Source organism: Typopeltis vanoorti, chromosome 3 (assembly GCF_054136105.1).
Source record: "Typopeltis vanoorti isolate ZY-2024b chromosome 3, IOZ_Tvanoo_1.0, whole genome shotgun sequence".
Lineage (NCBI taxonomy): Eukaryota > Metazoa > Arthropoda > Arachnida > Uropygi > Thelyphonidae > Typopeltis > Typopeltis vanoorti.
Genome location: NC_143551.1, coordinates 64,986,057 through 65,012,229, shown reverse-complemented (window position 1 = coordinate 65,012,229; position 26,173 = coordinate 64,986,057). Strand labels below are relative to the sequence as shown.

At 35.5% G+C, this 26,173-nt stretch overlaps 1 protein-coding gene across 2 annotated transcripts in view; it reads right to left on the bottom strand.

The window, feature by feature from the left end:
* The window catches only part of LOC150108218 (dnaJ homolog subfamily C member 7-like), a 170,303-nt gene that overhangs the window by 116,675 nt on the left and 27,455 nt on the right, over nucleotides 1-26,173 (bottom strand). The window contains exons 1-2 of one of the 2 annotated variants that reach the window (XM_090390656.1): nucleotides 15,238-15,554; nucleotides 1,774-1,862 (exon numbers count right to left, since the gene is read on the bottom strand). In XM_090390656.1, the coding sequence (XP_090246782.1) occupies nucleotides 1,774-1,862; nucleotides 15,238-15,461 (313 nt within the window). In that variant the 5' untranslated portion in view covers nucleotides 15,462-15,554. Of the gene's footprint in view, nucleotides 1-1,773; nucleotides 1,863-15,237; nucleotides 15,555-26,173 lie in introns of those variants that run through there. The other variant, XM_090390657.1, reaches the window with a different exon arrangement.

Below are 26,173 nucleotides of genomic sequence, written 5' to 3'. Positions count from 1 at the left end.
ACAATTGTGCACTCATTCTGGAAGAACTCCTCATTTCTATGGCCTCCCAAATATTCATAAAGAAGGCCATCCAGTAAGATCCATCATGAATTGTATTGACTCTCAAACTTATAGAATCATTAAATTTCTGTCATGTTTATTAAATTGCCCATACTGGACTATCCAGATCAATCCTCAAGAATTCCACACATTTTCTTGAGAAAATCGAGGAGATTCAAATACAACAGCAGATTTGTTAGTCAGCTTTGACATAGTTTCCCTCTTTATGAACATTCCATTATCTGACTGTTAATTTACTATATGATGATTACCCTCCTGATATTGCGAGGATATTTCAATTTGTTATAGAATCAGGATATTTCAGATGGAAAAACAAGATCTATAGACAAGTTGAAGGCACTGCCACAGGTAGCACTCTGTCTCCACCTTTAAAAACTGTTATTTGAACCATCTGGAAGATACCTGGTTCTCATCCATTGATCCCCAATCCTCTCATTCGCTTTGTTATGTTGATGATGTTTTTGCTGTTTGGCCTCATTCTGAAAATGAACTTATCACTTTCCTACAATGGATCAATAGCCTTCATCCACGCATTCAATTCACCATGGAAAAAGAAAAGGCAGGTAGTTACGATTCATGGACATCCTTCCTAATGCACAGTCTCCGATAATTTATCAACCAGTGTTTATCGAACTACCTTTAGAGGCAGATACATTCATCAAAAGTCTGCCACACCTTTCAAAAAATTGGTGTTATCAAGTCTTTAATTAATAGAGCACACAATGTGTGCTCCTCTCCATTCAAGCTTACAACAAGAACTTCTATCAAAACTTTAATGGAATGGAATGGTTACAACCCTAATCAAATCCAGCAGATAATTGACTCCTATGTTCCAACACCTTAGGATTTTCAACAGCCAACAGGGTTCCAATCCTTTACGTTTCTCGTATCTCTGAACTGATTGGTAGAATTTTGAAGAAGTATCACCTTATTCCCACATATTTTCCTATCAACAAAATTTCTCATCTGTTGCCATCTACAAAAGACAAACTGTCACCTCTATCATTAGTTGGCGTTTAGCAGATACCTTGTGAATGTAATCTGACATACTTTTGGCAGACAGGAAATTCAGTGGAAGAAAGAATTAATGAACATCAATATTATATTGAATACATGAAACATAGTATTGACACCAAACACAGTATTTGGTGGGATGAAGATCATCTTCTCCATAGAAGCAGTTTTAAATATGAACGCCTTTTCAAAGAAAGTTGCAAAGCCCTTTCACATTGACCAATTCTGAATTGCAACGATTGTCTCTCTTCCAAAAGTTTGGGAGATTCTAATTTTATGTAACCATCAAAAGTTTTTAATAACATTATTTATTAATATTCATTTCTACTATGCGGCAACAGTTTTTAATTGGTAAACCACTGACTGTTGTATGTACCTTGTATTACTGTTTCTTTGATTTGCTTGTTTCTATGCACTGATGATATACTGTTATTTTCAGTATGAAATATCTGTATTTTCATTCATTAAAGTTAATTATTGTGGTTATCGCGTAATTTGTTGTTTATAGTCATGCCACAGGTACCTTTAAAGATTTCATACACAATGTATACATGCCCCTGAGGATGACCTCGGAACGAAGTTTAAAATGTTGAGCGATAAATCAAACTGCTATGAATGATTATTTTTTAGAACTGTATCAAACACACATTCCGGCACAGAGTGTATTTATTTCCGAACACTTTATGTTCATAAACTTACCTATTGCTGCACTATATAATGACAATGCTTCTTCATATCTTTTCTGTTTGTATAGGATATTTCCAATTTCTTTCTTTTCTTCTGCAAGTCTAAAAGAAATTCAAATATTTCAGATATTACATTACAATAAAGTTCAGCAAAATTACTTTGAATGCGACATTTTTTATTTTTAAAGTGAACCCTACCCACAAAAAACTGCAAACATTTTATGAGTAAGGGCTACAGCAAGACTTCAGAAGAACTATTTTATAAACCACATGGTAATTTTTTCCAAGCTATTTCAGGCCTTTAATAAGATCATAAAACATGTTTTCCAGGTGCCACAACAAAACAAATCAGATGCTTAGTGGTAGTGGTGAGCACAAATGACTTGGATAGTGACAAAGAATGTGGAAAGGGATTTGAAGAAATTGTTAGTTTGTTGCTGTTATGTCATGGTTTTTTCCTATATAATTTAGTTGTTATCCCCTTTATAAAATTTTCCTTTCAATAAGACCTAGCCCCCTCCAATTTTAACAAACTTTGACTCTCAACTCACTTCTTGTGCACTCACTCTCATAGGGAAAGCTAATCTGTGTCACAGGTCGATTTCTAAAACTTAGTCACATTTTTATTCTAACTACTAAAGGTTATTCCTTAATTAAGAATGAATCCTTTGAAATTTCTATCAGGGGCAGCCTCCTTTTCAGATATTGACAAATTTATTTTTTAAAGCTGTGCCAGCCAATATCGTAGGATAGAAGGGACTCTCATTCAGAGAGACTTTCCCAAAACCTTATGCTCATACTCATTAAACAAACACTCAACTACGGCTATGTAAAATTTCAGCTTGCAGTCATAACCTCTAATCTAACACAATGTACTTTCTATTCCCTCCCGCTTAGGTTCGTATGAGTGGTAGTTTGATTTCATATTCAGGCAAGGCTCAAGTATAGAAAACAAAACATGTTTATTGGGACTTTAACACATTTACAAATATAAAATATCATAAACTCAATTAATTCAATATCATACTAAATCAAACTAAGAGAAACAAGTAAACCCTATGGCATATGAGTAATAACACTTTCCCTTTTCTAAAGTTAAACATAAATACACATAATATAAATACTATGAACTTCTAATCAATTCTGTCTACAACTGAACATTATATTTATATAATGTTAGTCTCACACATTAAAATTTTTACATTCATCTATAAACAATTCCAGACAACTTGTCTAATAGAAACCTGCCTATATAAGATTAAGATGATCACTTAAAGTTCTCTAATAATCTGTTAGACCAATACATAACGATATTCTTTCCTCTAACATAAATGGGAAGTAGATAACAAAGTTCTGTACTTTACCATTTCTAGGCCGGAATACCTGGTCCATTAGATCCGTTCACCTTTGTTAGACTCAGTTCGGTACTTCCATCAGATCCTGTCCACGTGGAGGGTCACGGTAGTCATCTGATTAGACTTTACATCATGTCTCCATCTATCTGGATCTACTGCCGGTTACAAGGAAATGCTCCGCTGCTTCCTTCCGATAGGACACTTAGTGAAAGCTCGAAACTATAGATGACGACATCTCACGTTTGGCACCGTTCGGGAATCTATCAAGCATCCAAAGGAAATGGCTCACCATCCGACATCATCATACCACCTTGAATCAAAGGAGACGAGAAAAAAAATAGCCTCTAAAAACGGCGTGAATCCCCTTTTATTCTCTCTTCCTTGCACCCTCTTTTCTGCTGTCCTTTTTCAAACAGCACTTGTCCTCAATGCCCCTTGGCTGATCCATTATGCTCCTTCTCCTCTTCGAGCGCTCTTTTCCAGGAAAGCGAGCTAGAGTCGCCTTCCACGTAAGCCCTTACTCCAATCCTTCTGCTCAAGTAGGACGGCTCGCACGCGACCTTTGGACTATTGTTTACAACCTTACTTAGCCATTCACTGTGTACAGAATGCCTTAATATAACTATAATTAACACACAATTCCTCTACATGATTTTTGGATAGACAACATTGAATCTTATGAATCTATATAAAGAGGTACATTTATTCTTACATACAGTAAATAATTTCTTTATCTTTTGCTATTCTCTTTCAGCTGTTATATTAAACTTGTTAAATCCTGAATGAATAGTTTCTTTATAATAGTTCTTCATTCAGGATCTAACAGTTGCAAAGATATGGCAATAGTGAACAACACAGGCAAAGAGTGTTCAATTTGTGAATGTATGGAATGAATCTGAAAGGAAATTAGAATGGTTCAAAGCTGATGGAATATATTTGAATGAGTTTGGTGTTGGTCATTTGGAGTGATTGTTGTTTACTAAGAGTACACAAGGTTCATACTAAATTAGTACCATGAAGAGTCAGAGAGAGGTTGAGAAGCAGGATATGGAAGGACAGGAAGAGGATGGATACAAAGGTGAGGAATTGATTATGGCAGGGCAAAGTGATGCGGTGCAAAACAGTGTGGATGATAAGAATAAAAATGAAAATCAGTCAGGATCAGAGAAATCGGAGATAGTGAGAACAAAGAGAGGTGTGTGTACACAGGTAGCTGTCCAAGAATTTTTCTTGGACAATTACCTCCCAAATTATCAGACAATTCTTACCACTCTACCAACAGTAACCACTTCTCTTTCCAAACATATACTGTGAATGTTAGTGCTCATGTCAGTCTCTCTTGAGAGTGAAACCATATGCAAGTTGCCCTTTCCTTGTGCACCCACAGTATTGTGACTTATGGCACTTCAATGGCATCCAATATGATTATCTCTGCAATTTCCACTCTTCCTTCCCATATTACTCTTTCCACACTCTTGCTCTGACCAAATAACTGAAATAATTCTTTAACTAAATGAAGGCCTTTCCCATTAGACTTGAGACTGCTAATCACCATTAGTCTTGGTTCTCCAATAAGTGTATGGAGGCAATCAAACACTGAAAAACTCTCAGCAAATTCAACTTTGAAAATGTTAAGTGTGAAAATCCTGCTTCCTACTCAAGTGTCAGTCCTATCTAATACCCAAGAAAGCAATCTGGCACAATATCTGCCCTTTCACGCATCAACCACTCTCACATCCCCATGACAACACTACATGAAGATAAAGCTGAATTTCCTGGCATAATTCTTCTACTGCACCTCCTACATCGATGACTACTGAAAATAACCTAGGTACAGAAAACTTGCCTTATGATCAAAATGACATCTGAACCTAGTGGTGATGCAACTTCCACTTATCCATATTTCCTCTCTCACACCAGATGGTACTATTGTTACATGACCCAAAAGATAAAGCCGACTCTCTGACAAAGAATCCCGCTCCAAAACTTCACCAAGAACTGATGAGTAAATGCCTTCCCGTATTCCAAACTCATCAGAAGAATCCTGAATAGCTTATATACAAACAAGTATTCCAGTCGTGATAATATTCAGGATTCTTCTGATGAGTTTGGAAGGTTTCGTGGCTGGTTCTTTCTTTGGTTTCTCCATCCTTTATCATTTCTCATACTCCTCCGTCATTTGTCCCACAGCACTGAATCAAGCCTATATTCAACCTATTCCCAAAGAAAGAACCAGCCACGAAACTATTTGTCCTGTTCTATTGAAGATAACAGAGATAGAGAGAGATATCAACAACAAACTCCTTCATCACTTAGAAGCCCAACCATTCAATCGGCAAGCACCATTATGGATCCCCTTCCTCCAACTACTGATCTGCAGCAGATCTGTCCAACCTCATTCCTCTCTGGACACAAGTTATGGAAAGGTTTGGTGAAACCCATGTAGTTGCTCTAATCATTCCCAAAGTACGTGATTGGGTCCAGGACAACCCCCCCACCCCCAGCTAGTGAATTGTCATCTTATGGTCTACCCATCCACCCTTTGTGAATGGATTGCAAATTTTTTCTCTAATCATTTACTATGTATCATAATAATAAGATCCTTTCTTCAAATTTTCCTACCCAGTGATTTCTACTTCTGCTCAAGCTCTCCTGTTCAAAGATGACCTCTCACTAATTTTAAATCTTATCCATAGTTTTGCCAATGATTCCAAAAGGTTTTTCTATAATAAATTTAGTTTAATCCTTTATCCAAGTGTGAGCAAACAAAGTTTGCGCCTGAAAGTATCTTCACCACCTTTGCAACGAGTTGCCCGGTGTTGTACCACCTTACCCCGGTCCTGAAGATACTTTCAGGTGCAAACTTTGTTTGCTCACACTTGAATAAAGGATTAAACTAAATTTATTATAGCCTAACCAGGTGAAAAATAAACTTTCAACAGGTTTTTCTATACTCCATTCCTCTTTTTTCATTTAACAAATTCTGCAGTGTTTGCTACAAGATTTTCAGTAATTAATGCCTTAACACTGATTTCCATTGCCTACCCATATTTCATTTCAATGGAGTGAGAACAACCTTGTCAAACTTCAATGCTAATAAAATACAATCCTGTCTTATTTCCCACAAGAAAGATCATACTATAATTATCTCACATTTGATAATACCAAAATCTCCATGCAAGATTGGATATCTCTTCTATGCCTGACTGACACCCTCTAGCCTCTAATGGAATAAGTATGTCACATGTAGAGCATAATCCATCTTCTAAAAAAACTAGGTGTCCTTTTCTGATCAATATACTTCTCATTGCTACAACTCCAAACACTGTAAATCCTAAATTTGCTCTACCTTAGAATACTGTTCTCACATGTGACTAGTGTGCCAAAATTTATAAAAATGCTTGATGCCACTTGGAACAGGACAATCTGGTTAACTAGTTATCCCTCACTCATAAAGACTTATTTTGGTCACTCTCGTAGATGTACTGTTAATGCCTTACGCCTCTTCTAGAGGTATTTTCATGGGTGCTGTTCCAGCTGCCATTCCTTGGTTCTTTCCTTCTTTTATCATTTGTCCGTACACATCACAGATGTGCTATAAACCTCTTGTATGTGAGGCTGATATATATATATATATATATATATATATATATATATATAAATAAACACTTAGTTCTCCTGAATAATTGGATACAAGTAATCCCATGATCAGATCCCTTATCCATTCAATTCCATGTTGTGATTCATTATTCACTCCTACCATATATTATCTCTACAATTATCATACTCAGTAAGCATACAGACTACAGAATTTTGAAAGTTTTGAAAATTCTGTAGTCTGTATGCTTACTGAGTATGATAATTGTAGAGATAATATCTTAAGCCTTCTATCTGGTTAAAATACACAGATGTGTTCTCCATTTGGCTTCATGGTATACACACATCAGACTCCTCCTCCTTCACCTCAATAGTCAACATCCAAAACTCCATTTTACCATGGAAAAGGACACTGACAACAGCCAATCCTTTCTAGACACCTTAGTAATGCACCTTCCTAATGGTAACCTTTTATAGTATACAGAAAACCTACTCACATAGGCAAATATATTCACAAACTTTCTGATCATCTCTGCCCTTCAACAGTATAGTATCATAAAAATGAACCAATAGAGCTAACAATCTTTTCTAATGAGGCTTCTTTTACAGCTGAATTCAACCATATGCACAACTTCCTACCTAATGGCTACAGTTCCTACAAGATCAACTAAACGCCAATCCATCCCCTAATCCTCAACCTTCTCTTCAGAAAGATTATAGTAGCATCATCACTATTTACTATATCAGTGGTACACCTGAAAAAAATGACCAGAATTAAAAATAACATTATGCACTGCCTTCAAGTCTCACTTGAAACTGGTTCCACTAACGTACAACTCCTCCTCCCTCTCAGTTCCTTTTGTGTACAGAATTCTGTATTTCTGTAAGTTGACTTACTATGGACAGACTTGAAGATTACTTACCATCAAAATGGAAGAATAAAAATGCACACATAATCATGACTGCATTCACTTGGGCTTAGCAGACCATACTATGGATAATACACAGAATCAAATGGGAAAAAACTGCCCATTTGATTCTGTGTGAAAAAAACTGCCATGCTCCACTACAGCAAGTTTATAAGTGAAAGACTTTTTAGAATCTGCAGCTGCCCTTAAAAACCAATCTAATCTAAATAAATATGAATGCATTAAACTTTGAAAAATGAGAAACATTAATTCTTAGCAATCCTGTGTTATAATCGAAACTTCTGACTGGCACTCATAGAGGGCCACCCATCTAGTTAGGGCACTAAGACCTGTGTCTATCAAATTTCACTTTGTTTTGTGTTCCCTTTGTGTGTGTATTGCAATGCAATACTGGAAAGCTTAAACATTAGTTTTAATCCTTTCAACCTTTACTGAGGTCTCATTACAGGGTATCAGATTCAGGAAGATACTAAGGTAAAATCAATGCAGAAGTCATACTATGTTGACTGCACATCAATTGTGGTATTGAGACAATCGATATGGAATCAACAGTTTAGATACTTCACATGCACACTGTTTGCTTATGTTTGGGTAAAGAATTAAACCAAGAATATAATTTGTCAAGTATAAGTCTTTTCTTATTATAATGTCAGTTAATACTTTGTGATGTTTTTATTTGTATTCCTGTGGATATAGTCCTCTGTAAGGAGAATAAAATGTCTCACATTAATAACAGTTACTATTAGGCATTTAATAGGGACATGCATGCTGGCATGAAACAATTTCTTAAATAACAGCTTCACATATGTAAAGGAAGCTATAATTTATTAAATAAACTCCTATATATTTCACTCAATATATCATTAGCACCATTCAAGGATAAAGCAGAAGTCAACATATTTTAAATGTAGCAGCCAATAATTCTGCTTTCTCCCTGAAAAATATACAGGGGTATTTAATAAATTTTAGTTTCCTCTACATGTGTGAAAATGTTATTTATAAATTTATATTAATAGAATGGCAGTTGGCCATTAATGGTTCTCAACTCATTTCAAGTTCAATTTAACCATAATTACTTCCAAATATCACTACTTAATCACAAATGCTTAAAACCATAACTTAAACTGGTTAATGGTATTTTCAAATAACAGTGCTGGCTATTATCTAGATTGTTATTATTCAAATAACAATCTAGGTAATGAAATGAAATAGACTTCTCAATCTGTAGTTAATAATCTATAACCTGAAGTAGCTGAATGAATAAACAGATAATCAGGACGTTACTGTGTGAGGTCACTAACCGAACAGCTGCATTATGAATTATGTATGACTAATGAATACAGCACTCAATTCTGAACTTATGCTTCATTAAATCTTTTCCTTTATGTGAAGTAATCCTCAGCACAAAAAACACATATGACTTGAGCTAATAAAGCGTTTCTGCATTAAACTTTAGAAGCTGCAATATGAGCAAAAAAAACTGATAGTACTCATTTTTGTAACTAGTATTGCATATCCCCATCTCTCCCTTAAAGAAATGGAGTTAACAAGAACTGAAGGCCACAGCAGCTGAGGCCAAAACAGGTATGTTTACACTGAATGTGATGCTTCTCAGGCTAATGATGGAATTGATTCAAATCCCAGCAGGAGATGCTTTCTGAATAATTTATTGGTGAAAAATACCATGATAAAAAAAAAAGTGCATATATGTAATATATAACATCAGAACTCTGAAAGGAGAAAAGAAGAAATTGTGCAAGACACTGAGAAAAAGCAAGGTATACTTGGACTTTTTGAAACTATAACAGAAGAACAAAATTCCAAAAAAGCAAGAATATCTTTCACAGACCTCAAGAGATTATGGTCAAGGAGGAGTTGTAAGTGGTCATAGGCTAATGAAACTAAGGATAAAAATAAACATCAAGAGATAGTTTGAAAATTGTAATAAAAAAGAGCAGAAGGTAAAGAAATAGTAAAGCCAAAGTTCAAAAAATAAATGAAAGGAGTTTGAAAGAATCAGACTTATCTGACAGAATGGAGAAAACAGCTTCAACAATAGCAGAAGTCACTAAGGATTTAAAAAAAAATCATTACTCGAAAATATAACATCACACACTTAAAAAAAAGAAGAATTGAGGTTAAGGAGACAAAGAGTAGCACAGACAATACCGAATTTGTAGAAATATGAAAGTTAATTAGAAAAGAAATCGGAAACGGAAAAAAAAATATACTGAAATATACAATGAAAAAATGGATTTCAAAACTAAAAAATACACAATAATAGTATACAATACAATAGAGCAAAAAAACAATAGAAATATGCAGTGATTTTTGTACTGCTCTATGCAAAGGCAGATAAATAGATACAAGTTATATAATATAAACCTTTTACTAAATTTAGATTAGGTAAATACTGAACCACTAATCATTACAGAAGTATTATGGAAAGGTCATCAAAATCAGCAACACAATATCCAGAAGTTCACAATTTAATATTGGATATGTTCAATGATATTTTAAAATTACAAAAAACACTGCATCTGTGGAATAAACCAATAATTATCATATAATTAAAATGGACAGTAGAAATTATATCAGTTAACTATAGACCATTTTTTTGTATAAACATTTGCTACCTATTTTTTTAAATAACATGGTTCCCCCTATGGGTTCCCCCCCCCCCGTTAGCAAATTTTTACATGGAACACTTTGAAAACAAAGTACTTACCACAGCTACATACAAGCCACTAGTGTGGTTGCGCTATGTAGATGATGTGTTTGCCATCTGGCCCCATGGACAAGACACTTTGGATGCTTTTGTCACCTACCTAAACAGCCAACACCCCAAAATTCACTTCACAGTAGAAAAAGAATCAAATAACTGTTTACCATGTCTTGACACATTAGTCACCTGCCTTTCAGATGGATCACTATCTTTTTCTATTTACAGGAAGCCTACACACACAGGAAGATACCTACATAAACAATCACATCATCATCCAGTCCAACAGTACGGCATTTTAAAAACACTTACACACAGAGCCAGAGCCATTTGTTCTAACGATACAGCTCTGACCACTGAACTCCAGTACCTGCACCATACGTTCTTAGCCAACAGCTACAATCCCTACAAAATAGAAAAAATACTACATAGGCCCATTACTCTGCCCCCCCCCCCAATACACAAGAATACAACATGACCATTTCTATTCCCTATATCAGAGGTAAATCGGAAAAGATAGCCAAAGTATTGTTGAAACATGGCCTTCGCACCACCTTCAAGCCTCATGTGAAGCTGGCAACTCTGATCCGCTCGCCAAAGGATAAACTTCACCCTTTAGCACACCCAGGAGTGTATGAAGTTCCATGTGACTGTGACTTGGCCTATTATGGGCAAACAGGAAGATTAGTGAACATCCACCTGGAAGAACATGAAAGATACATTCGCTACTATTACTATGGCAAGTCAGGACTGGCAGACCACGCTTTGGACACTTCTTCACACAGGATTAGATGGAGGAAAACGAATGTGCTATTTAGGAGTCGTTATAGATCTGAAAGATTATTTTTTGAGTCAGCAATGGCTTTGAAGAATTCTCCCAACCTTAACAAATATGGTTGCATTAATTTGCCAAAAATTTGGGAGACGGTTATCCTAAGAAAAACTCCTGGATAACTGCTTTCCCCCCCCTCCCCCCGTTAGAGGGCACCAAAAATAGGACTTTAGATCTTTTGTCTTTTGCAATTATATTGTTTCACTCACTCACTGTCGCGTTTACATGTGTGTTGTGCTCTGATGATGCTGAGTTGAAAATCAGCGAAATATTAGCGTTAATAAAACATCCTTGTTGATAAAAGTGTTTGTGGTGTTGTTAATACCGTGAAAAATAAGTCATGAATAACCATCAACGCCTAAGCTTATCTGTTAGACTCCTCTCTATACTTACTGATTTGCTTGAGGCAAATGATATAATTGCTTAGCATTTCTAAGCAGAGATTCTTAGAAATGTGCCTGTCCCACAGACACTTCACCACATTTTGCCACCTTTGCTAAACTTCCTGTCCACAATATTATACAAATTCTTGGCCTTGTTATTTTCCTGCAGTTCAATTCTATCAATATGATAATACAGCTTATGATCTCTTCATCCCAAAGTGCATGACCTTACACTCGTCCAGATTAAACTGGCACCCATTTACCTCTGCCTACATTGTAGGATGACCAGACATCCCTTTTTTAGACCCTGGTCCCGTTGTCCCAACAAAACCTTAATGGGATGATAATTGTCCCTTTTTATTAACTTTAGTCCCATTTTGTCCCTTTTTTGAATTCGTGGCATGACTTCATTCTTGTATGTTCGAATATGGAAAGGATAATGTCTCTGTTGGTGATATGTGATAGCTTGAGATTGAAAACATGCATACTATATGACGATTATCAACCATTATGAACTCTCTCTCTCTCTGCAATAAGATGAAAATGCTGCAACCAGTGGTAGCATTGCTGCATCTGGGCGGTAACAAGGTTACTTTGTCTACCATATCATTGTTTTGACCTTCTTATGCCGGTCTATTCGTAATTGTGAAAGTTAAAGCGATTGTGAGTAGTGATATTTCATCCAGATTTTATCATGCCGAAAAGGAAGTGTGGGTTCACTCGGGATTTAAAAGAATATTCCTTCATGAAACAACGACAAAACAACAAACAAGTTGCCATGTACTACGTGTGTCATTCAGTTTTTTCAATTGAACATGGAGGCCATTCTGATATAAAACAGCATTTGAAGCAAAAACATAAACTGGTAGCCAAGATGTCAAGATGTTACATCATTTTTCATGAAAAATTCAAAAGGGAAATTAACTGACAAAAGTAAATGTCTTGCAGTTCAAGAAGGTTTGTTTGTGTTTCATGCAGTGAAACATAACCTTTCTTTGAGGTCAATGGACTGAACCTCTGCAATAGTGAGAAATTTATTTCAAAATAAATTTATACGTGGGCGAACAAAGTGCCAATCGATTTTAGTGAATGTCCTGGCACCTTATGCAATGTGAGAAATAGCAAATTGAATTGAAACAAGCCAAATGTGTCAGGTATGGCACGCACACATATATATGTATGCGTGTGTAATGTAAAGCAATGGCTACTCTTTAAAAAGTACCAACAAACAATTATCCCACCGTTAACATAGCAATGTAGAGACACAGGACGACTCCAAAGGTTATATCTCCTTGCCATATATCAGCACACTATCCAAAAAACTGAGTAGAATCATAAAGAAATTTAACATACAAACGTGCTTCTCGACTCTTCCTAAAATAAGATCAAGTTTCAGCAACTACAAACTATCTCACAACCTTCTACAATTCCCAGGTATATACAAAGTCACATGTGAGTGCAGAAAACCTTACTATGGTCAATTGGAGAAATCTATCCTCCTACATCTCGAGGAACACCAGAGACATTGCTTACAAGAGAACCAGAGCTACTGCCCTATCAGGCCATGTCCTGTTTTCAATAAACACGAACAACGAAAGCCACTAACATGAAGTAAATTGGACAACAACTTCAAACTCACATATTTGCCACGATGAGGTAGAACGCTGCATTGTCGAGTCAAAAGAAATCACCTTGGACCCTCTTCATATGAACGATAATCTCAGCTATAATTTGCCTGACTCTTTCAGCTCTACTATCAGATACTGGAGATCACGTGATTCCACACACACACACACACACACACACACACACACACACACAAGTGTACAACAATAGAACTTTAATACGGACTATAGCTCAAGTTTGTAATAACTGTAATTTACAGTCGAATATTATAGCTTTATAATTGTATAGCTTTAGAGTGTCTCGATGTTTTTTTCAGTGTCTTTTAATAGCTTTCTATGTTCTTAATGCCTGATGAAGTCAATCCCGATGAAACATGTTGAGTTTTCAAATAAATCTCAATTTGTTATAATTCTCAGTTTTTTAGTCAGTTTATATTAAAATTAATATATATATATATTCATTTATATAACCGATGAATGTGTAGCACACAAAGATGGGGGATATGCAATACTAGTTACAAAAATGAGTACTATCAGTTTTTTTTTTGCTCATATTGCAGCTTCTAAAGCTATAACCGAGGCTATATATATATATATATATAGTCTCGGTTAGTGTCAGTATATATAAATATGAATATATATATATATATATATATAGGATGGTTGATCAAAATAGGCATAAAAAAAAGTGCCACTGTCCAATTCCTCACTTTGATATTTGGCTAAATCACTTTATTTTATGTTCCCTGTCATTCAAAAGATTATCCTCGTTTTTAGTGTTGAATACTAAAATTACTATTCCTTCCTTTTTCCTGATCATTATTGCCCCTTGATTACTGGGAAAAGAAGTGGATATAGTGAAGTTTGGTCTTCAGAGCATAATCTCAAGTTTATTATCTCCTTTCCACTTGCATCTATGTTTGTAACAACATTCGGTAGATGTTCAACATATCGTATAGACCCAAAATCTTCCTGAGAGCAGCAGTAAAGCAGTTCTGTAGACTAGCTATCAAAATAATCTTCTTGCACACAGGAGTCATCTATATATATATATATATATAATAAATTAACATAACCAAAAAAACTGAGAAAAATTCATAGAAAACAAAATCCAGCAATAAAGCACAAAAAAATTAAAATTCTCAAAAAAAAAAAAAAAAAAAAATTTCAAAATCCACTCTTACTAACATTCATGAAACCACCTTATAACTGATTTATTGTCTCTCTATCATTAATGTTTGTGTTGAAAGCCATCACTAATTGGACTACCACATTTTACAAACATTTAATCCTGGTCTGAAATTTCTAACAGAACAATAACCAATCACAGCCTCTAGGTGCTTTCATCTCAGAGCTCACCTTGCCTCACCTTCTGAGAGGTTTAAAACTACTAGAATGCTAAGAATTTGACCTGCTGCACCATCTGCACATCTTTTCCAAGGTGTATGCATTTGGAATGCACACACTTGGGCTATTAACATGAATGTGATGCAATGTTTACACATTGAAAGTATCCTCTTCATAAAGCATTAGTATATTGTGTTTACTTTTAGGAATCATGCTTAGTCTAGAAACAACAATGGGAATAAATGCAAAAATATAATATCAGTGATATTGCTATTCGATGGATGAGCACCACACGCGTAGCATATTCTACTATGCATTCTAAATACTAAGTTTATTGAACCATAAAAGAGTACTTTATATAATTTGGAACTTGGAATCTATACAATGGCGTATATTCCAAATAACAGAGTTCACAAAAATCTGCTCAAAGTTTATGTATAATTTTGCGTGGGCGGACAAACGGAATCGCACAGGTGCTTACGCACATTTCAAAAAGCACCTAAAATTATATCTTGCATTCGTTATTATATGTAAGTAAAAAGTAAAGCTCTATGGACAATGAAATTCAAAAAACTAACATTAAAAAAAAAAAAACATTTCCTTAATAGCTATTTTCTCAGAAATCAACTTATATGCACTAAACATTACATAAAGAAATCACAGTGAACTGCACCAATATTATCTTACTCGAAAATATGGCTCGGAGTTTCGTGTAATTCGCTGGGTGCATCGATGTGAATCTCCTTCATCCTAGCGTAGGGAGCCTCAAGCATTACTCGATAAGGCCGATCACTGGAAAAATAGCACCACGATCTACTGACATGCTTTCGAGGAGAATCACTGGTGAAAAATATGTTGATACTCTTGGGTTTCGCTTTTCGATTTATCCTCCAATATACTGTGAACTTCATGCCTACAGATAAGGTAACTGCAGTATCCCAAGATATATGAATGAAGAGCACCCCGTTGTTCGTTCAGAATTCGAGTCGGTGATCTAGTCGTATGTCGGCAAACATTCAAAACCAGAGGGTTATAACACTAGAGTGATCTATTTTTAGGAGAAAACACTTCTGGCATATTACCAAAAATCACGGGGTCACCTCATTCTTTACTGCGGGTACAGAGCACTACGACCAAGCACAAAATGGAACATCATAAACCACTGAGGTGGCAAAAAATAAATAATAATAATCCTAACATGCCCGTCATGTCAATAACAACAGTAATGCGAAGCACATCCAAAGATTATTTCAATGACACGAAAACGTTATTACACAGGTATTCGTAAATAATTTAAGAATACCTGCGTAAGAAATAATTAAGTGTGGAGAAGAAAAAAAAATCTAACTGTTGCTTATATATACACACACCCCGAAATATTTCTGACATAAACCACAATGAAAGACAATCAGCCTCAACTTAACCTTTATGTGGGCTTTTCCGATTAAAAGTAAGTTAGCCGATCTCATGAGGAGGCCGAAAAGTCTTTTTTTTCCTTCCAGAAACTCGGGTTTTTCATCCCGCGTACAGGCAAATCGGCCGTTAGAACAGTCAATTTAGACAAAAATACTAGTTGTGGTGGCGGTAGATGGCGTTGTATTGATGGTAGTTGAAGGATAAACAGCGAGTTGGGAGCAGCGTGCATTTCCACAATGAGTCCTTGGACTCACTGGAGGTGTCGCGTAATAATAACGTAGTTTACTTTCACCAGGATAACATATATTGCTACACTATAATAAGCAAATATATGAGACTCCCTCATCCAAAATAATTTTATATATAACGATTTTTGTGGAATACTATAACAGCGTCTCTATGTTTCCACTCAGTTATTAACGAACTGTCCAACTTGCAATCGGATTGTTCACATGTAACCTCTGAATTGCACTACAAGGAAAGTGGCAATCTAGGTAATTAATTACCTCCCTAATATTATTTCAAATCAAAAGCATGCAATTGTATTCGCGTTCTTTAAAAGTAACACAAAACATTTCCTACGTTTCCCCCCCCCCCACACACACACACCAAATTTGGTCAAAAACAGCTTCGAAACCCATCTGAGACGCAGAGAACCTTTATATGAGATTTACAGGTGAATGCGCAATTTACAGACATACACTGGACTAGTAGCTTTAGAAGCTTCGGCCGTAATTCTAAACAACACTACTCCTCCCTCCCAAGTCAAGGATGAATTGTACAAGGAGCTAAGGTCATCTTAGTGCGATTTACATGTATTGCTAAAAATAACCATATGAACCAGTATTACTTAACAAATCTATACTGTAATTCAACGGAGCAATACGACTCAAAAATAGCAAAGCGCAATCGAAAACTGGTCAAAACAGCATAAATTATGCACGTATTTTCGACATATTTACATTGAAGAAATAAACAACACGACTTTAAAGGTTGAGGGTAAGTGCAGAGCTTATTCGGCAATGATTGCAAGTTTTGTGTTTACTTATTGCGTACTGCAATTCGCTATCAAAGGTGGTGATTAAAAAACATATTACAATACACCGCTGGTGTATATATAGAATTAGTTTAAGATTTTCATACACAAACTTATGAGCACATACACTTCTTTTATCACTTTAAAGATCAGCGCCTATCAGCAAATTCCAAAATCAAACGCTTATGTTCGTTTTGAAAAAGTCTTCACTAAATCTCAAAAAGGATTTTCTAATAATCCCAAACTAAGGCTACCGCTGTACTTGTTAAATCAGAATGTAAAATTGCTATGACCGATCGATACTATAAAATGTTTAAAAAATATGGTAGAAAACATCTTACGATTGTGCACTAGCGAGTGTCCTTTTTCAATGTATCAGTACTGTTTATTAGAAGGTGAGTGAAATGCCATTATTAAACTAAAAAGAACCGGCAGAAATGCTATAAGATACCCACAGATAACCTTGGAAAGCTTTCTGCAATGTTATTTATAATAGTGAGTTCGTTTTCTTGTCACAGGAAGTTTCGGTTTCCTCGTCGCTCTTATCAATTACAATATATTTACACTCGTAAAGCAGCAATGACGCCAAGACTGATAAGGAATCTCAGAGCTGTGGGAACTTACACGAATTCTTCACTCCCAGCCAAAAGAAGTTCATTTCGTAGGAAGAAAAATTTTCAAAATACTTAAAACACTTTCATTAGAATTTCAAAGCCAGCGCCAAAACTCGAAATTGGCAAAATCACCTACTTCAACTGTTATAGTGTAATCATTAGCAAATATCGCTTGTAATAAATAATGCTTGTTTCTATCCCTATCATGAACCATGGAAGACGCAAAACAGTGGACTGAATCAAGAATATCAAACGAAAAATGGAAAGCTCTTTGCATAACCAGCCAAACCCCGACTAATAATAATTTAGTTGCATTTTACCTGTATCGAATGCACCATGGTTAATAAGAGTCGGGCACGTATTACGTTACTACGGAGTGAACATTAATTGTTTATCAGTTGAACTGCATCGCCTGTCATTAATGAACCGCGAAGACAATTATTTGTCATTAAAGAAAATAAGGACATTTTAGAAGTTATTTATGTTGGCAAATGGATATTTCAAGAACTTAAAACGTTTATAGTTGTCCCAAAAACAAAATAATTTTGCAGGATGCAGAAACCCTGAAGGAAAAACTTTTTTTTTTTTTTTTTCTCAAAAGAAAAACAGAAGGCCAGGGTTTCTGGTACAGGAACGAATGACAGTACTCAAGGATAAGATAGGTCACATGGCGATGCGGTTAGAAGTATAAAATTTTCTTATTGTCAGATTAACCATTTGAGCATTACAATGCCTTTTACGATAGAATAAGAAAGACAACGCGAATCCTGGAATCCTGAAAAACTGGAGAAGTCAATTGCTCTATTATCTTATTTAAAAGGAAGGATCTGGAAGACGAAACTGGTCGTTCTACACACCTCATCCAGACAAAAAAAATTCAAGGTTGATTCATGACATAAGAAAAATTACAGAATAATTATATTAGGGATTTTTTTCATTATTATTAACAGAATTATCTGTTAATAATGCAATGAGAATGATCGTTTCGCGACCATTCTCAATGCATATAGGAAAAGATAAAACATGTTAGAATAGTTGAAATTAAAGCAAGTGCTACAATGTATAGTATAAATGGAAGGGGGAGAGCCCTGTCTGGAAACTACTGGAATTCAAGGAAACAAAAAGTAACTCACTTAACACAAAAAGTAGTATTGTTTAGGATAAGCAGAGATTCGTTTAGAAAAATTAGATTACATGGTTATTGAAGAGCACACTGACAAGCAGGGATAAAGTGATTGTCCCACTTAAAGCATTAATAAGACCTCATTTGGACTATTGTGCACAGATCTGGTCACCTGGATTTCTTGGCGATGTGAAAATGGTGGAGAGGATTCAGAGATGGGTTACGAAAATTGTTGCAGTCCTGTGGGATGTCTCATACGAGGATAGATTGAAGGTCTGTGGGCTTCAAAAACTAGTTGATAGACGTAGGAGAGGAGATATGATAGAGGCATATAAATTATTAAAAAGGTTTTATAGGATTGATACTGATAACTTTTTTTTAAGACCAGTGCAGGAAGGGAGAGAACGAGGGGTCATCCCTGGAGATTGTGTAAGAGTGTAGTTAATGGTGTTAGTACTAGATTTTTTGCTCGAAGGGTTGTAAATGGGTGGAATGCGTTGCCAGAGGTGGTTGTGAATGCTTCATCTGTGAATGAGTTTAAGGGAAAGTATGACAGGTATTGTGTAAATAACAGTTAGTATGTCAATGTTGGGTCTCCCGCGATGAGTCTTTTGACTCCATGGAGGTACCTTATATAATAATAATAATAATAATATTATTAAAATTATATTGCGCTCCCGAGTCTGATATGTCAAGTCTCTTCTGCCACGCTAGACAGAATTCATGGGAAACTAAAGTTGTTTCTTATTAGAATGACTATAGAGAAAGCTGTGAAGTTCTTATCTATCGAAGGAACCTTAACAATTGCGTTAAATTTTCCCCAATTTTGGGAGGTTATCCTTTTAAGCAAAGGATCGCTGCAACTGGTGAAACAATACGGGGTAGCTATCTCATGTATTAAGAAAGAAGATGATGCGAGAAATCACTAACAAGCTTTGAGACTATAATCTTCTTCTTTCTTCCATCATCTATGTGGATGATGATGAGGCTGAATGAACTCTTTCCACTTCTGTCTGTCCCGGGAGAGTCAGAACAATTTTGTCCAGTTTGGTGTCGCTTGTTGTGATTTGGTTTTCAGGTCCTATTTTATTTTGTTTATCCATCTAATTCTGGGCAGTCCTTTGGATCTTTTACCTTCATCATTGTATTCAGGGCTTTAGATGGTAGTCTTTCTGTTCCCATTCTGGTCACATGACCAAACAATCGCAGTCTTCTCTCTTGGATTTTGTCTATTATTGTTATTTCTTGTTTTAGTCGTTTCCTTATGTCTTCATCTCTTAGTCGATCCAGCAGAGATACTTCAAGTAATCTTCTTAGCCAATCCATTTCAGTAACTAATAATTTTTTCTCTTCAGCCTTTCTGAGATTCCAGCATTCACTTCCACAGAGGAGTATTGGGAGGGCCATTGTTTCATAGATTCTTACTTTTGTTACTTGTTTGATGTCTCTTGACTTCCATATTTTATTAAATCGTCCAAACGTTTGGGATGCTTGACTGATTCGTCTGTTTATATCTTTTACAATTTCACCATTGTACTCAATAACTTCTCCAAGGTGGGTGAATTTTTCTACCTGCTCTAGATTCTTACTATCAATTTCAATTTTCAGATTGGTGCTTCTTTTTCCTATTTGCATAATTTTTGTTTTGTCTATATTTATGTTTAATCCAGATTTTATACACTCCATTTTATCAGAAATTCGCTGTAGATTTTCTTCTGTGCTTGCAAGTAATGCAATGTCGTCTGCAAATTTTAAATTTGTCACATTTTCCCCATATATTTTGATTCCGGTGTCTTCATTGTTTAAGGCCTTATTGGTTGCTTCTTCCAGTGTAAGATTGAACAGGTCTGGTGACAGATTGCATACCTGTCTTACTCCGCTCTCTGTGTGTGGAACCAGTTGGTTAAGGTGTCCTCCATTCGTACTGCACTTTCAGATTTCTCATATAGATTCTTTATTATTCTTATGGTTTTGTTGGGAATTCCAAATTCTTCTATAGTTTTCCATAGTTCTCTTCTACGGATTGAATCAAATGCCTGACGAAAGGTTAGGTTAACTTAACCTAACCTTTCATCAGGCATTAACTTAACGGAAAACTTAACCATTGAAACCGAATGAGACTATAATAAATTTAGTTTAATCCTTTATCCAAGTGTAAGCAAAGTTTGTGCCTGAAGTATTTTCAGGAATGAGGCAACCCAATAAAGGTCGAAAGCGGTCTGGATAGTGGCCCTTCCCTTAATGCATAGTATTATACATGTCCGCAAGGTGATGTGCTTTGCATTATGGGAGATACTAAGACAAGGAGTGATGAGAGCTTGGTCCGCCATTACCACGAGTTGCTTCAATCCTGAAGATACTTCAGGAGCAAACTTTGTTTGCTTACACTTGTATAAAGGATTAAACTAAATTTATTATAGTCTAACCAAGTGGGGAAAAACTTCCAATAAGCTTTGAGATTGTTCATTACGCTCTTATTCGTTCGAATATATCAACAGTTTAAAAATATGGCCTCTTAAAAACAAGAATGAATTTTGTGGATATCCGCGTCAGTTTATTAGTTTGCAAAGAGATCTTTTTATCTGATAACGAACATATATGCAGTGAAGAACTAAATTATAATAATGTATTAAATATTACTGGCGGACATCAAGGAAACGGCTTAACGGATGTGGGAATGGTGATCATCCTACTGTATCACTCAATACGTGCGCGCGCACTTTCCCTGAAATAGAATACTTGCTAAAATTAATACATAAATAAAATGATTACATTTTCATACAATTTTGAAGAATTGTTCAGGTGCAAAAAGTGGAAATCATAATCCCGTAAGACAAGAACTAAATTTAGGGGTGGGCTGTAAAGGAGGATTACTATTATGACTGCCGATTTTGAAACAGGTGAGGGACACCAGTAGGCACCCAATGTGTTCTCATTACCGACTAGCGGTACCTTTCAGCGCCTACTTTTCAGACCACTTTCTCGGTGTCTCCCACATTGCCACGGCTAAAAGTTGGGTGTAACGTCTGAAAGCGTCGTCACATTGCGAGGTTACTGGCGGGCATCCAGGAAACGGCTTAACGGATGTGGGAATGGTGATCATCCTACTGTACCACCCAATACGTGCGCGCGCACTTTCCCTGAAAGAGAATACCTGCCAAAAATTTAATTATAGAGCAACGCTCGACTAGAGAAAAGAAAAAAAAAGTTGCACTTCCAACTCGTTGATTGCTAGATATAGTACAATAGTTTACATAAATTCATTCCCCTACACACCTACCACACGAGAGGTCGACAAAATCTATATTAAAGGAAATTTTCCTATAGGAAATGAGCGCCATATGCAGACAAATGGTTTAAAACGAAGAGAGAACCTATTGATATTTTTCATTAATAGCTGAAGATCTAATTCCTTGAATTGGGGGTTGAAATAAATGGGGCCATGAGGCCAAGTATGTTACGTCTATTAATAACATATATTTTCTCGCCATTTACTTATTTTTGCGGGATGAAAACCCTTCAACATCAGTATGAGAGCGCAAATTTATTGAAAAGACAGTCCTTCAAGGACTGTCTTTTCAATAAATTTTTCACTCCTTCTTCCTCTGAAGGAAGAAGGAATGAAAGAATAGGTTCAGTAGATTTGAAGCGAGATCGTGAATGGATATTAGCATTTGGGGGGGGGGGGGGCTTAGAGGAAAGAAACTATAATGAGAGGCAGATAGTAGAATAGCGGTGAATGCTCCAAATGTGAGAACAATACTCTAAATAAAGAGTTTCGGATTCGGCTTTAAAATAATGAGGGATTTATTATCCCCTTAAATTGTATTTAAGATTTTTACCGGATTAAGAGCTGTACTGTGAAAAGCAGTCCTGAGTGGAGAATGACAAGTTCTTTGGGGAGATGAAGCTATAGACGTGATTGTGCCAGAAAATGGTAGAGGTATAATATAGTCCAAGAGGAGAAATCTGATCTTGCTTGGAAATCTAGGGAGAAGCAAAGTGAAATTTTCCCTGCTAGAAAGAAGATTGACAAAGTTGTTCTAACTTCCACTGAAAAACAGCAAGATCCGAGTTAAAAGCAGGAGTGATGGAAATTCTTGTTCGAAATGTCGTACACGTAGCAAATTCTCAGACTGGCTCGTCTTCTTTGAGAGAGAAAAAATCTGGTGACCTTCGTAAGAGACAGGATAACTCGCTTTCATATGAAAATGCCCACCAATTCCCCGTCATGAAAAAACTTCAAACCTAGATCTTTTCAAACTAAAGGATGCCATGTATCGTCCTTCTGACTGATAAGAAAACAGACAAACCGGCCAGAACAAACGCAATCAGGCAATACACTAAGTTGCGTTAGGCAAAAAACCAACTGCGATAGGATAATCTTTATTATTCAAGAATTAAATATACGTAAAAATATTTCAATATTTATGTTCTGATTACACGTCAAAAAACGATAGACGTGTAATATAGCCCAAGAAATCTGATCTTACTGGAAATCTAGGTATTACACGCATAGAGATATTTTGTGCAAACTCAAGATTAAGCTAATCTTGAGTTTGCACCATACTGCAAATCACGCACGCACACACACAGTAAATAATACCAGGCCGAAGCGCAATTCACTCTTACAACTCCTATGTGATTGTAATAAAAACAAAGCACACTTCCACATGACATAATACGAGCTATCAGTAAAAACAATGAAAAGATTTGTCTTCAAATTTTTATTTTAAAAAAGTGGAAATGAGGTTTTATTTGCAAACATCATATATGTTCTCATATGGAGCTCTAGCGGATAGACTTGCATTACTAATTTATAAAGGTGGTCTAATACTAGAATAGATAGCAAACAGGTTAAACAAAAGCGCAAAAATGATGGAATAATCAGAAAAATAGAAACTGAATATCCAAGGAAAGGATAAGAGAGACGGATTGCAATGAACATTATTCCAACAGCTCTAAGACCTACGTCGAAAGAAGAAAATTCCAACACTTTTCTAAGTTAATAATCAGTATGGAGAGAATGAGACGATAAATACAATGCAGTTGAACTGTTTATTTATTGAAATATCATACTTGCTACTGATGAGCCGATATTCTTAGTATAGCACGATTTTTTTTAACTTTTTACCCGGATGAAAAATGCTTTCAATACGTAATCCCTGTTTATTGGAAAGTTTGGTACTCCTACTAGGGAAGACACTACTAACAGGTAATAAACAAATTTACGTGCTAAATTAACAGCTACATGTGAAATATTGGCTTCAAACAGATACGGAAATATAAATAATCGCATTTTTGAGCGGGTGAGAACGATAATTCAACCTGTGTGACAGAGTTCACAAGCTTTGAACTGTGATAAAAGATATAGTTTCAATGATATTGATAATCTCGACTACTATCTGTAAGATAATTGTAATATGGACAGAACTACAAAAATTGATTTCTTTAACGTTTGCTGCCATAAATAGCATATTGACTGAGGCAGAAAAGACGGATACGCAAAGATGGGTACAGTTTATGTGGCGACTAAATAATTGATTTGAAATGTTCATCGGCTGTGAAAAATATATTGAGTGTGTCACTGACTCCTGTCTGGCTGCATACCCCACACAAGTTAGAAGCAATAGCAAATCTCCAAATTTGGTACTGGGTGATGATGATGAGGGTGGAAGTAGGGTTTATAAAAAAAAACCGTCTTTTGAAAAAACCGGTTTTCCAATTTTTACAATATATATATATATATATATATATATATATATATATACAGTATATATAATTAAAACAGAAGAACAATTATACTTATTTTAAAATTTTTCAGTTTATTTAATATTTATGGAACTACAAAAATACAACAAAATAAAATATACTCTATACAAAACCAAATAAAAACTAAAATAAAAAAAATGGAAAAAAACGAAACAAAAAAAAAACCAACTAAAATAACTAAAATCCGTACAAAATATAAGTTATAAATTTTTTATTTCATTTCGTATTTTTCTTCATGAAATATTATTTCAAAAAACAAAATGTCCACTGAACGATTACTTAATCTTGTTCTTAGTCTAGATACAAAATTGCCTGAAACAGAAAACACTCACCCGCTACTGAACTTTTTTCAGGGCATCAAATAATAAATCTCAATTCTTTGTTCTTTTATTGGTTGCCTCAAATACTGAAAATTCGGCCTTCAGTGTCTTCGGATTTGATATTATTTCTTCAGGTTCCTCAAGAAACCTATGTATTGATTTTTCCGTGGCTTCTTTTAGAGTATTGCCCTGATTAATAGCTTCTCCGTCTCCGATATATTCATCATCGGAATCGGTTTCAATACAAGAATTTGGATATACAGTAATAACCAGACTTACGTAAATCCGGAGTTACGCGGTTTCTTATTTGTACGTATTCCCGTCCCACCTCACCACTAGTCGTATCCGGCGCCGGCCGCATTAGCCAGTTTCGCACATGCTGTGAACAAGCACTGACGTTTTTCGCGCGGTCTCCATTCATACACGATTTTTATAGTCTACAAACCTTGCGATTGTTTAATGTTATGTTCTTGATAAAAATTTTATCACATAAAAAATAATAATGTCGTCCAAAAAAAGCAAGTCCGATTCTTCTACAGTTAGCAAGAAAAGAAAAACATTGACTTTGGAAACAAAACTCAACATTATTAAGGATTTTGAAGGCGGAATGAAAATTTGTGAGCTAGCAAAGAAGTTCGACCTACAGGAATCCACAGTAAGAACAATCATAAAAGATAAAGAAAGAATTCTCGCTGCTGTGAAAAATGCCCAATCATTGAATTCAAGCATTATTCGTAAACGTCATGGGATTATTGGTGAGATGGAAACGATGCTTAAATTATGGTGTGATAATCAAATGAGAGTAAAAAATTGTCCAGTTGATCAAATGACAATACTTAGCCAAGCTGATTTTTGAGAGGCTAAAAGCGGAGAAGCGGCCAAAGAAGAAAATTTCGTGGCAAGAAATGGTTGTGTTGGATTCTATTCTGATGTATATTCTAGCTGTTGACTGACTCCACATTCAACACAGAGAAAATTTATTTTTAACTGCTCCACTCTATGTTCTAATTCGCATAAGCAATGTTGTGAAATCAATCATCAGCTAGCACAAATTGTTATCAACTAAATTCAGGCCCAAATTCTCATTATGTATAGGGTTCCCGCTAAAATTCGAACTATTTTAATGAGCGGTGCAATGAAAGAAATCAGGCAAACACAAGATTCAACTCAAATAAAAATATTTAATGCTTTAACACATAAATTTACATTAAAACAAGGATTTCTAGCATGGATAATACAATTAAGAATGAACAAGTTCTCATTAAGACATTAGTAATTTACTCAGCTGAGTATATCATTTACGATTAGAGTTTATGCATATATATTCCACTCTTCCTATTAT